Here is a 13,952-nt window from a genome sequence, read left to right as displayed (position 1 = left end):
ATACATACACAATTTTTGACAGTTTGTAAAGCATCCGGGGCCATTCATCGGTCAGGATCTTCGTATTGGATGGTATGCATCTGAAGAGGTATTGACTGATTAGTAAGGAGTGGTTTTCAGCCAATGAGGTTATCATGCAGGTTTGCCAAAAATGAAGGTGGGCAATGTACGATTTTGGGTTATAAGAGCGTCTCCATGAGCATCAAACCTCATTGCTTCCATCAATATTCTGCGCTTACAAGAAGTTTTTTAGATATGTTTTTGCGGTAGTTCCACATGGTTATGGTAGTCGATGACCCTGTCGTGTGGGCAGATAGGAGGCAAAGAGATCAACGCTAGTTGATATTGGCGGTCAGCAGTTAGCAACTGCTGGCTAGACACAAGAGATTCATAGGGTAAAACCTGGACGGCTCGTGCCAAATTGATTCTTTGTATTGAGAGATTCAACGTTTCCCTTACCTGTGCGGCAGAGACAGGATGCCTTCGGCTGTGCCAAGGTTTAGATTTTTGAAAACTCAATGGCATGTCGAAGTATTATAATTCAAAAGGTTTATCTTAGTACCTCTGCTATATATACATAATATATTATATGTATTAATGTTATTGCCCGTTTACAGAGCAATGAGAACAAAAAGAAGGCGAAAGCAGGAGGCTACGACCCGTACGAGGGGGCTGACGACCCGGAGCTGTACGGGGTGGCGCCCGCCAAAAACCTCCTCTCTAAGTACGATGAGGAGATCTTCGGGGAGCGACTCCCCCAGGGATTCATCATCGGAGACACTGATCAAGAAGAAGCCAGGAAATTCAAACAGATGATGGTGATTCTTTTTATTTTATTATTATTTTCACAAAATCTAGGCTAATAGTTAAGCTTCGATGACATTGAGCTACTTTACAAGCTGCTTGTCGGCGAATTTACAATCTGTTTGTAAAGCCCATTGTCATAATCGAACAAGCTAACAAGCAGATTGTAAACAATCTACCGAGAAAAGTTGAAAGCTGGTCAACTTTACACGCTTCACTCTGGCGTGTGGGTCTACTGCGTCTGTGCGGTAGAGCGATAGTAGCGACCTCCCAGTAAAAAAACAAACTACTCAGTACGTCCTGTCGAAATAGTACCAAAAATGACAGTTTCGTTGGCTTCTGAGCGAGTGGAAATTTTGTGTGTCATCATCACAATCGCACTAGCTGACTCGCCTGCTTTTAAATTCGTCAACAAGCAGCTTGTAAAGTCGCTCAATGTCATTGAGGCTTTTGTAACTGATGTTATAATAGATTATTATCGCACACTATTAATCATTATATCAAAGATAAAGTTAAGTATCTGCTGAAATATTCCACAAATGTGAGGATGATTCGAATCCTTAGAATTAAAAACACAATATCCCTCGCGGACCGTTTATTAATTTGCGACATTCTTTCTTGCAGATAAAAGAGAAACTTTCATCTAAACGATTGGAATCTCTTGCTCTTCCTGAATTAAAAATCGCTTCTGACTATTACACTGAGGACGAGATGAAGGCCAAGTTTAAAAAGCCAAAGAAAAAGGTAAGTTCCCTTTTCTGCTTGAGCCTTTGGACCTTGTCGATATTTCCGTGTAATGAAGTAAATCTAATCAATAAACTAACTTTGTGCTCGATTGCAGGGTAAGATGCGGAAGAAAGTAAAAATGGAGGATTACACGGAAGACGTGGACAATCTTCGAGGAGATCTGTTCACCGATGACACAGGTAAATTTTACCCACATTATATTTTCACAAAAGAACGGCTGTCGACTGTTCTTTGGGGCGTGCATGCACTTCTGGTGAATGAAAAAATATTTCTCTCTCTCTCTCGGACACAGCGCGCCGATAGCAATTGCATCACAATGGTCACTCGATGAGTTAACTATACCGTACGGGTATTACCCAGTGAATCCACATTTCGGTTGCATTATATTTTACATATTACAGGATTTTACATGTTCCACGCCCATGTTGGCCGAACGACTAACGTGTCAGTTTATAATGTCGTGGGTCCCAGGTTAAAATCTTGGGTCTCGCGAATACAGTACAGCCTCGATATTTCTTAGGGACCGGGTGATTTTTTCAGCCTGCATTATGATTCCGTTAAAGAATTCTGTTATGGTACAATATCTAATATAAGTGAAGTTGATGCACATTTTTTGGCGCAGGTATAAAACAGGAAGAACTGTCCAGCATGAAGATGGAAGAAGAAGAAGAGGAGGATACAGAGCTCGAAGTGGCACTGGCCAAAGCCAGACGACTCAAATTGGCCGACCAGTACAAACGGAGTCTCCCCAAAGTAAGTTAAGTCAATTTGGCAATTATCTAATTAATATATCAATCCAAATTATACTCTTGGAAATTCATTTTCAATGTTATTTAGTTCTGGTATTTTGTTACAAGTCTACGAACTTGTTACTTGTTGAACCCATCAACTTTTACTTTTGCTATTGATGAACTAAATTTAAAAGGTTAGCCAGTACAACATACATAATAATATAGATATTCTGGAATGTAGTTTTTTGGCAGTCACATGTCTGAGGTCAAGATTCAAACTGTCCGGTCGAGCTATGCCCGTGAACAATAAATCACTGATTCACTAACTCACCATCTATCTTTCAGCTGGAGGACTTACTGAAGCGGGAGTTGAAGGAGGAGAAGGACTGCGAGGATGGGGGGGGTGAGGAGAGAGAAGAGGAGAGCGGCATTGTATTGGACAGCACGGCTGAGTTTTGCCGCACCCTCGGAGACATTCCCACTTACGGGCAGGCCGGCAACCGCGATGTGGATGCGGCTGACTTGCTGGCAAGTTTATATCTCCATAATCGTATCAAGAAACAATGCTGTCAAATTAATTCTAATTTAAATACATCATCATCATCACCTAATCATAGCACCTTACGAAGGCTCAGACCAATCGTATGCTGATCTTTGAGAACAGATGTTTGCGACTATATTGTATGTTATATTGTTTTTGTACCATAGTTTCATTGAAATATATTGCGATATTCATTTTTGTCATGTTTCAGGAGTTGGAGAGAGCGGCGTCCGAGGCGGCGTCGTCAGCCCGCGGGGCTGAAGGCGCCTGGAGTTCCGTTGATGTGGATACCGAGCAGACTGTCGATCTCACCCGCGGTACTGCCCTCCTTTGTTTACCATCATTTACAATCCTTCCATGGCAGCACAACTGTATTGTATATATTTTGGGTCAGATGCAAAGATGTCACCGCTGAGTTAACCCAACCTAACTGTGAACCGTTCTGATTGATTTAGTTCCACGATACTTGGGATAACGATGTCGCTTTTTGCATGCGAGAGTGCTATCATCTTTAAAATTACAATTTTCCGTATCTTAGTTAATTACTGTTGAATTGACATCCAATTTCTCAATTATTAAGATTGTGTTCTATAATAATAAATAAATTGGTTAATTATGAATGCAAACTGAATATCCACTGAATGATTTATTAGTTATAATATTATCAGTGGTTTGCATTCTGATAGAAAAATTTCATTTTAACCCTTTCGCTGCGAGCCATTTTCGCGGGAATTTATTTTCAGTCAACAAATCTGTTAAAACGGTCACTACAGCCAAAACAGATCGATTCCAAAATTAAAAAATAGATTACTAGATGAACTATAATATCAGTTATTCCAAATGCGCCAGGAAATAATCTATATTCGTGACATTCTCACTAAAATAAATCGAAGAAAGTGAAGACGCTAAAAAATATCCAAGCTTTGACCGCGCGTTCAAAATGGCAGCCGTCTAGTCTTCACATACATGGTTTCAACACATACTACCGAGCAATTCGCCGCGTTAGTATTTGTTATACACAGGGTTGAGTTGATCTGCCGAACGGTCTATGACAGATATATTACTAAATCACTTGTGGAATAATCAGTGGGTTATCGCATTTAGTAAGTCGTAACTCAAATTTTATTACCGTTTCAAATTCCGAACCTATATTTATTTTTGTCGCCATAAAATAATGTTGTCATCGTGAGACTTACTCATTACCATTAGGATGTTTTGGAGAATAAAACACTTAAAATAATTACTGCACTGCTAAAATACTATTATATTATAATTTATGAGGCGCCGTCGGCTTTTTCATTGTACAAAGGGCTGTCGAATGTGAACAGAGCTAACACAGTTTCGTGGCACATAAAAAATAAAAATTATTACCCATTATAATAATGTAAATATCAAATATGGAGCAATGAACAAAGCCATACAAATTTACTGGAGAGCTGTGCGTCGATAAAATATTTTCCAGCATTATTTCTTCGATAATATTATGTGGTAGTGACATTTTGGCGGGTGAAATAATTATTTCACATATATTTATAATGACAAAAAATACTAAAAACAAATCGTCAAAATGTTTCTATCGAAATCACAAATCACTAAGAAAAAATACATAACACTAATGTAATCGTAATAATTAATTAAATGGTAAATAAAAATATTATCAATGCACACTTTTCGATGCAAGACCAATGTTTTGTTTTGATAACCCTGGTGACACATCGAGTACACCCGTCTTCGCAATGGCGCGCGATTCAAATGACTGAATAGCGAGTGTTCTTTTCAAAAATATATTTCCTTGTGTTTTACTTGACATTTTTATGATCTGTTGCCTGATATGTCTACCTAAAGGTTTGAACTAATTTTTAAAGCATATTATCCACAAGTGTCTCTTCTAGTTTGGTCAAAAATGCGAGATAAAGTCTATGGCATGTTTACATGCCATACGCAGTCTAAGGGTTAAAGACCACTGCGTCAAACACGAACACGCATCCAGTCATAACTTTTTCAGTTATGAATGAAATTACCCTGAGTCAGGGTATGGACCCAATAGGTTGAGCAAGTGGCTGACATCCCTTTCTCGTAAAAAACAAAATCTGTTATTACAAACCTCTACTCTGTAGAGGCCCATAATATGATCCTATTAGGATCGGACATGGTCGAAAAAAAAAAAAAACTTAACCGGATGTATGTCAACGTGCGCTACAATTCCGTACACGCTAGGCCGGCCATATAAAATGAGTGTATGCACTTTGCACTTCATACTAGCCCGGTCGATTTTTTAAAATAATTTAATATATTGTTCATACACTGCCATCTCTCAGAATCATGGTGAACCACTTAACCAATATACAAGTCTTTATGATATTAAATTTATGTGTGTAGACCCAAATCAATTTGACAACTGTCTCTCAGGATTCTTTTATCCGCTAACGGAACAAGGATAGGTGATCGATCACCTGTCATATGGCCGTTCATAAAAGCGTAATGCTAATTGATAATTTTCTTATTCTCAGAGGGAGGCGGAGCATTGGCGGCGGAACCCGTACTGGGGGCGGGAGTCGGCGGAGCTCTGCGTTTGGCCTTGAGCAAAGGATATCTGGAGGGAGGGAGGGAGGCGCGCGCCGCACCTCCCGCTCTGCCGCACCTCAAGGCCATTAACTACTCCATTGATGACAAAGCTCATACGCACGGGTATGTATTTTAATTCGTCTCGCTGTGCCACTCGCAAGTAAAAGTATGAACAGAATAAAAGAAGAGCATTTGTTTTGTTCATTGCTTTGCAGAAAAGAGTCACATCTAACAACTAATAACTGTGGAATTGTAACACTTACACTTGGGAATATATTTGTTTTGTTCATTGCTTTGCAGAAAAGAGTCACATCTAACAACTAATAACTGTGGAATTGTAACACTTACACTTGGGAATATCGTAGCAATACTGAATAATATTTAAGAGTCAGCATTTACAAAATGATAATATGAATTATTATATTAAATTGTACAGGACATCCTCTGAGATTTACTTTATATTAATAAATATTGCCCCAAGGTAGAGTAGTGCTGGCTCAAAAAAATAATAATGCGGGCAGCAACACACGCGACAGAAGTTAAACTTCTGGTTTTCCTCTAGATTATCAGACGTGTGGATTAACATAGTTTTCACAGTGTAGCTTGGCACGTTCCCTCTATAGATTGTTTGACATGATGTTGTATGGATATAAAAAAATTAGGTAGTGTATAATTTTATTGAATCACTTGTAAGTAGTATTTTATTATTTATATATTATAATATGTTTCACAGATTTGAATATACAGTAAAACCTCGTTAATATGAATTCCACAGGACTGAAATTGAAAAAAAATCGAATTACGAAATATGAAAATTTCATGTATGATGGAAAAATATTAAATTTTTGAAAATAAAATTTTTTTGATTTTTTTTAATTTCGTTACGATCATATTATATACCCTACCAAATTTCTGATACGATTCTTTCAAATTAAAATCTGTGCAAGTACCATGTGTCATTAATCCATAAATTGAAGTTACCAAGTAGCTAGAATTATAGAAAAATATGAAATATTTTTTTTATTTTTCCAATTTGTCAACACAGTTGTATAGCATTATTGGTTCTCTAGTAAAACTATGTGAAAATCCATTAAACAGTCAACAATTAAATACCTACAGCCCTGAAACATGACATATGAGTTATTGTTGTTTTAATGGGTCTTAAAATGTCAGGATTATTTTTATTATTATTCATAAAATAAGTAATTTATGATGTTTTAAGAAAAGTCTGTCTCAATTTCCAATGACTGGCTCATGAAATAGTGTACTTTATTACGATTTATTGAATATTTTTATATGCCAGGACTCTGAAATAATTTCGAATTAAAGGTATGGTTTTATACGAAAATAATGTTCACGAGACTTTTTTTTCGCGAAAATTTTTAATTACGGCGAATTTCAAATTATCCTTGTTCTTATTAATGAGGTTTTACTGTGATACTATTTATAATCACTTTTTATTTATGTGACTCGTTAATAAGTTTTTAATTTAAAAATTCACTAATAATATGTAGAATACGTGTAACTAATTCACAAGTTAGTACATTTACAGCCACTGTTCAACAGTCATAAAAACATATGTATTAGACCCATACACAAATCCTTAAGGCTATACTTCAGCTGGGGCACAGTCTAAATCGATCATGACTGCGCGATGCGAAGATTGTGCAAACGACGCCTGCAGAACAAAACATAATTTGTCATAAAAATTCAACATGCGTCCATTTAATGTTATGTTTATTGTTCTATTAGTAATAATAATAATAATATATTCATTGACATGTTATCTTTTTCAAGTAAATGGGTAACGTTTTTTAGTCATCTTTAAACGATTTAAGAATTAATACCCCGACGCCATCACAAAACAAATTGATGTGTTCACAGCTCGACATTCGCTCTCCGATCGGCAGCCAGTCTGTAATTTCGTCACACCTAGAGTTGAAAATTATTTGCCGTTTCACTGAAATATGCTCTAAAGTCAGCGTGTAGTTATTGCAGTCCCATTTCATGTTGGTACATACATTTAATTCCCGGCTTCACATGAAATATACATAATTCAATTTAAGTATGACGATTCGTCGATGATATAACGAGAAAAGCCCTAATCGAATTATCATGACTCATTGACAGTAGAACTGCATTGACCTCTGACAGAGATTTCTTTGACAAGCCTCGAATTGACCCAAAATTAACAAGTTGTTAAAAAATATTCATCACAGGTTCGCGAACTGTCTATAATTCGACTAAAATTTTTAGATGATTAGTAGTCGACCAGGCGCGCACTCAAAATTAAATGTTGCAATAGAAACAAATATTTCTCCACAAAAACGCTGGCGAAGAAATTCACATCAAATATTGTAAATATAATGTGCGCAGGGAGGATGACAAGCTGAACCGACGGGAGCGCGGCGGTTACTCAGGGCCGGCCAGCGACTTTCGCGAGAAGGAGGGTTTTCGTCCCAACGTCAAGCTGGATTACGTGGACGACGAGGGCCGTCCCCTTCGTCCCAAGGAGGCCTTCCGCTACCTCTCCCACAAGTTCCATGGCAAAGGACCCGGCAAGAACAAGCAGGAGAAACGCATCAAGCAGAATCACCAGGAAGGGGTCAGTACTTTTCTTATGTCTAGAGTCTAGACAATTTATTTAAACATAATACATATCGACTGTAAAAAGGAAAAAGGGCGTAATCCATACAAAACAAATTTTACAGGAGAAGCAAAAAACGTTTTTTCAATGATTTTCTGTCAAAATCAAAATAAAAAATATACACAGTCTTAAAGTGCATAATGATTAATAATTTGGTGTATTATTTTCCCAATCTGACATTTTTATTACGTAAGTTATTACAGAAAAACCGATAAAAATGATGGTAACATCCTTTTTCCTTACCAATTTCAAATGTCGTATTTATAAAATACAGTGGACTTATGCAGCAAATAGCCTTTTTTCTCACTTTTTTAAAATTAAATTCTTGGAAATGTATTTCTTTATAGTGTTTCACTAGGTGTTTATTTAATATGTTCTCATTTCCCATGGTTTAATTATATTAAGGTTAAAATTAGAACAATCATAATTTATTATTTTCAGAAAAAAAGTATTTTATTAAATCATAAATGACACATAATCATAACATAATAGTAATAATAATAATAGTAAATATAGCAAATATTTTATTGTAAGTATACTGATTCAAGCTAATCTTAGTTATTTACAATAATTATAACAAATAACCAATATTTGCGGATGTATTTGGTTCTTGAAAATAACTCGTCACTTCGATCAGCGGCTCCTGACAACAAATTAAAACAAAACGCATTTTACTCGAGATTTATGTTATTACTATAAATAATACGGTGCATAATTATAATTTTATGGACAAACCATTACAATGATTTTAATCGTAAATATAAGCGTAATTAGGACCAAGTTCAGTTTAGAATTGTGTTTGACACGTCACATAACCTATAAACCGCAGGGCGGTGTTTGTAGTAAATATAGCAAATATGTTATTAATTTTATCATCTAATATGAACAAGAGATCATTAACCAATGATTAAGATACAATATAAGTTGTAACATAATGTTTTATAACAATATACAGAGAATTAACGATGACGCTTCACTTGTGTGGCATAAAAATTTCAAGGCGTAATTTTAAGGACTTACCATTTTTGTTTGTGTTGTTTATTCCATCCATGTTAACACCACATGTTTTTAAAATATTTTAACTTCTTTCTATTGCCATTTTCACTTGATTAGTATACTTTAAATGAATTTTAATGGAGAGAGTGTCAAAAAACGTGTTGACTGACAAACGAGCGGGCGAGACTATTAGGTGGCTTAATCTTCATTAAGGTTCATACCTGACCCAGCTGGCTGTCAGCGTTTAGTAAAACTGCCATTATCCTCATACATTTACGGATTAAGTTGCTTACCGCCCTTTTCCTTACCACAAAAGATTGCTTGAACGACTTATAATGTCATTGATGTGGTTTAAGCCCCTTTTCCTGGAGGTAAAATTTACACGCCCTTCATTTCCAAAAACTAAAAGCTAAATTTTGATATTAATTCGTCATTTGCAGCTTAAATCCTTTGGGCATACCATGTATTGAGTTGAATACTTTGCTAATAACAAATAAAACCCACTTTGCAAAAACTGAGGCTTACGCCCCTTTTCCTTTCCACAGTCGATATCCAGATCGGTCAAAAATGATAAAGAAAATCTTCTACGCGCTAGGAGCCTTTTTATAAATGAACTCACTGACAATGATGATTATGGATTGTGTGATAGTTTATATATTTTGTGTGGTTTTGTTTGCTACAGCTGATGAAGAAGATGAACTCCACGGATACTCCACTGGGGACCCTGGCTCTCTTGCAAGCGAGACAGAAGGAGGCACGGGCGGCTTTCGTCGTCCTCAGCGGTGCCAAACAGCCCCGCAGCTCTGCCCTTTGAAGTGCCCCCCTGTTCCCCGTCATTAGAGACCCGATTCCACTGTCACCGCCATAACCGACAATTCCTGTACAAACCGTCCAATTGTTCAATCGTCGATACACCAGACACAATATTCACCATTCCACCTGTTGCTGCTGAAACCTAATAATATGTATATCTACAAAAATAGTATTATCAATCATATAATAATACAATACAAAAAAAACATGACATTGTGATAATTGGAATGGGAATGGGATACTGATGCCGATATCCGTATCATAATGTCCCGACCCCTGTAGTGCTGTAGGAATGCTGCACGTACCTGTACCTGTCTATTATAAATCTATGTGTACATTTTTAAATCCCTTTAGCATTGTTCCTTGAGTTTCTTTTCTTTTTACTGTTTCCAAATTTATTTCAACAACTCAATTCCCTTGGAAGATAATAGACTCAGTTAGTGTGACAAATAACAAAAGTCACAGTCAGGTCTAAGAATAATAACATAACAAAACATGAAACCTTAAAGACTTTAAAAATGCATACCAAGGTTTTGCAAAGAAAGAAAACGTTAGTTAACGTGCTTATTAAATTTAAAGGTTTAATTATTGAATCTTTTCATCTCAATATAAATAAATACTAATTTATAAATTATGTAACGGTGTTTTCATTTTTTACCTTTCTTGTTTCATCGGGTCCCTTGATTACTTAAGGCTATACTTCAGTTGAGGCATGGTCAAAGGAGATGCGCGGATTGTGCAAATGACGCGTGCTGAACGAAATATAATTTGTCATAAAAATCCAACATGCGTCCAATTAATGTTATGTTGATTGTTATATTACTAATAATAGTATATTCATTGACATGTTTTCTTTTTTAAGTACATACATAAAGTTTTTTAGTCATCTTTATGCGATTTAAGAATATTTTCATCCGACGCCATGACAAAACAAATCGACGTGCAGACACCTCGGCTGTCAGTCTCCGATTGGCGACTAAAGAGAAAAATTCATCGCACCTACTATTGAAAATTATTTGCCGTTTCACTGAAGTACGCTCTAAATAAAAATGTGAATGTGTACATATTACAAAGCGTACATTCGCTTGTATAAGGAAATACAACAATCACATCGATTTTTGTAATTGAACTGTTAACGTTTCGAATTCAGTCACTTGATGTCTAAGTGCGTTTTCATCTTACTTTTCTGATTTTTAAAATAATTATAGTATTTTTGCAATACTGTACATTATTTAGTATCACCAAAATTATAGTACGATTGTCAACGTTGTATCAATCGTTTTAAAAGTGTTAACTGTATTCTTGACAGAGATATTCTGTTGAACTGTTACAACCATAAAAACCGGCTGGATTTGTAAGTGCAAGAACGTAGTGGTCGCGATCAGTTTAGATTAAGTACGTATTTTTTCTAAACATTTAACCCGGCCGGCGCCGATGTCACACACCTTGTACAAATCGGCCAAATTCGCAATGCGCATGTGTATAAATCGATGCCACCGCGTCCATATTTATCATACGGGACTGATTTTTTCACGTAAATTTGGCCTGATTTGTCCTTCTCCTGCCACCTATGACATATTTTAAAAGCATTGGTTCTAAATATAAAATAATCACCAAAGTTTCGAACCAATTCGTACGGCCAAGTTTTGCCGGTCGACAGAAATCAGTTTGAACTGCGCGCCGCGGCTGCGCAGTATACGACAGACTTTCAACCGAGCGGGCCATTGCGCGGGATTGTATTTATCGCATACAAGTTGAATATTTACCGCAATCGTTGATAAATACTTTTTTTGCTGTCTGGTGTACTTATCACATTAAAACTGGCATGATTAACTATTGAACGTATGATTTTATTTTACCGCGATTTTTAAAATACTTTTTGTACTGTCTACCGTGTCCCATTTTAGTGAATGTGAAAATTAATACTGATATCAATAACTATTGTGTGTGAGTTTAATGGTTTCTGTGATTTGGCGTTCCCTAATACTGTAGTTAAACATTTTAAAAACATTTCATAGTTTTATAGTGCGTAAATATGGAGGAAGAAAATGTGCGTACTAATGAGGAATTGGACTCAGATTATGATATGTCGGAAGAGGAATTGGAACAGCATGAGACTGATCATGACGTCGACGATACGGACTCTGACGAGCCAATTGAATTTTTGCGGTCGTGGAGAACTGGCCCGTATATTCCAATAGTTCACGAATTCAATGATTGTCGATCTGGCGTGACATCGAACGACTTGAACGAATCCTCTCCCGAATGTCTTTTCTTTGAACATTTTTTGAATAAAAATATAATGTCGGAAATAGTGAACCAAACGAATACATTTTTTAACCATTCGTACAGTGCGGGAGACCTTGGACCGAAATCGCGATCACACAATTGGACAGACACGTCAGTGCCGGAGTTGTATACATTTTTTGCCGTATCAATGCTGATGACTCGAAATAAGCACACGTCGATAGAGGAACATTGGAGTACCGATCCTTACCTGCATGCAGACATTTTTGGGAAAATAATGGCTAGAAATCGATACCAACTTATTTTACAAATGCTTCATTTTTCAGATCCTAGTGTGACCGCCTCAAATGATAGACTAGCTAAAATTAGATTACTGTTAGAACACACAAGAACAATTTTTAGGGAAACGATGATACCGTATCAGAATCTTTGCATAGATGAGAGCATAATCGTGTTTAAGGGTAGATTAATTTTTAAACAATTCATTCCTTCCAAAAGACATCGATTTGGAATAAAAATGTTTGTGATGTGTGACGTAATGACAGGATATATTATTGACTTTATAATTTATTGTGGGGAAGGGACTGACATACAAGACAATGAAAATCTCGGTATTTCCGGTGCGGTAGTGACAACGCTAATGAAAGACTACATCGGGAAAGGTCACACCTTATGGTGTGATAACTGGTATTCGAGTCCGGCGCTTTTTAAATACCTTCACTCTCACAAAACGAATGCTTGCGGTACAGTGAGAAAAAATCGTAAAGATATGCCAGAGTTCAGCAAACTGAAAAAGGGAGATACCGAGTCTAAGTACAATAGTCCACTTTTGGCTCTGAAATGGCACGATAGGAGGGATGTTCACATGCTATCCACCCTCCACGATGCATCATTTGGACCAACGGGAAAAGTGAACTATAGAACTGGCGAAAACATCGAAAAACCAAAATGTGTTATAGATTATAACAAAAATATGGGTACGGTAGATAAGTCCGACATGATGCTTAGCAACTTGTCGTGTATGAGAAAGTCGATCAAGTGGTATAAAAAGGTCGCATTCCACATGATCGACTTATATTTATTAAATGCTTTTTATTTATATAAATTTATTAAATGTGACAAAAAAACATTGGGCGATTTTCAACTCTGTGTAATAAAACAATTAGTGAACAAATATTGTGTGAGAATTTCAAATGCACCCCTGCCCAAGCCGACAGCGTCAACTAGCGATAATCCCGTACGATTATTGCCCAAAAGTGCAACGGGACATTTGCCAGAATACATTTTACCGACACAAAATACCGATAAGCCTAGAAGGAGATGTTTCGTATGCGGGAATTCTAAAAAAAATCCGAAAAAAACAAAACTCTCTCGCTATATGTGCCCAACGTGTGATGTTGCGTTATGTCTGTCACCTTGCTTTAAAATATATCACACGTCAAAAGAATTTTAAAATAGGTTTATTATTGTATTTGTTTTTTTTTTTAATATGTGAGTTCGTGTTAATTTATCAATAATATTCAATAAGTTAAGTGTTTGTGTAGTTTAAATATATTAAAAGGGTCCCCTTTATATTTGTTTACGACTCAACCCGAAGACATTAATATGTGATTTATCGATATGCACTTGAAAATTAGTAACACTTCAATTCGTGGGAACGTAATGCACAAGTGTCGAAATAGTACACACCGCGCAGAGCTCTAACTATTGGCTACAAAATGGCGTCTTACGGTGAGTTCTTTCAAATTTGGATAGCATTCGTTTGTTCGAGTGTTTCTGATATTATAACTGATTTATTACGGTTTTTTAGTGTGTCGAAATTATTTTAATGGTTTTGGGTTCTCGACTGGAGCTGTGACAT

General features: G+C 36.4%; 1 protein-coding gene across 1 annotated transcript in view; it reads left to right on the top strand.

Moving 5' to 3' along the window:
• Window positions 1-10,476, top strand: part of LOC147078254 (U4/U6.U5 tri-snRNP-associated protein 1) — a 33,329-nt gene extending 22,853 nt beyond the window's left edge. Inside the window, exons 6-14 of the mRNA XM_085957810.1 lie at window positions 618-818; window positions 1,429-1,548; window positions 1,646-1,730; window positions 2,174-2,304; window positions 2,628-2,810; window positions 3,035-3,140; window positions 5,334-5,511; window positions 7,765-7,993; window positions 9,714-10,476. Coding sequence (XP_085813936.1) covers window positions 618-818; window positions 1,429-1,548; window positions 1,646-1,730; window positions 2,174-2,304; window positions 2,628-2,810; window positions 3,035-3,140; window positions 5,334-5,511; window positions 7,765-7,993; window positions 9,714-9,845 — 1,365 coding nt within the window. The 3' untranslated portion in view covers window positions 9,846-10,476. The remainder of the gene's footprint in view (window positions 1-617; window positions 819-1,428; window positions 1,549-1,645; window positions 1,731-2,173; window positions 2,305-2,627; window positions 2,811-3,034; window positions 3,141-5,333; window positions 5,512-7,764; window positions 7,994-9,713) is intronic.
• Window positions 10,477-13,952: the final 3,476 nt, after the last annotated feature.

Source organism: Rhyacophila brunnea, unplaced genomic scaffold, assembly GCF_057557595.1.
Source record: "Rhyacophila brunnea isolate RB1 unplaced genomic scaffold, BYU_Rbru_1.0 scaffold_11, whole genome shotgun sequence".
Taxonomy (NCBI): Eukaryota; Metazoa; Arthropoda; class Insecta; order Trichoptera; family Rhyacophilidae; genus Rhyacophila; species Rhyacophila brunnea.
This window is presented reverse-complemented; position numbering and strand designations above follow the sequence as displayed.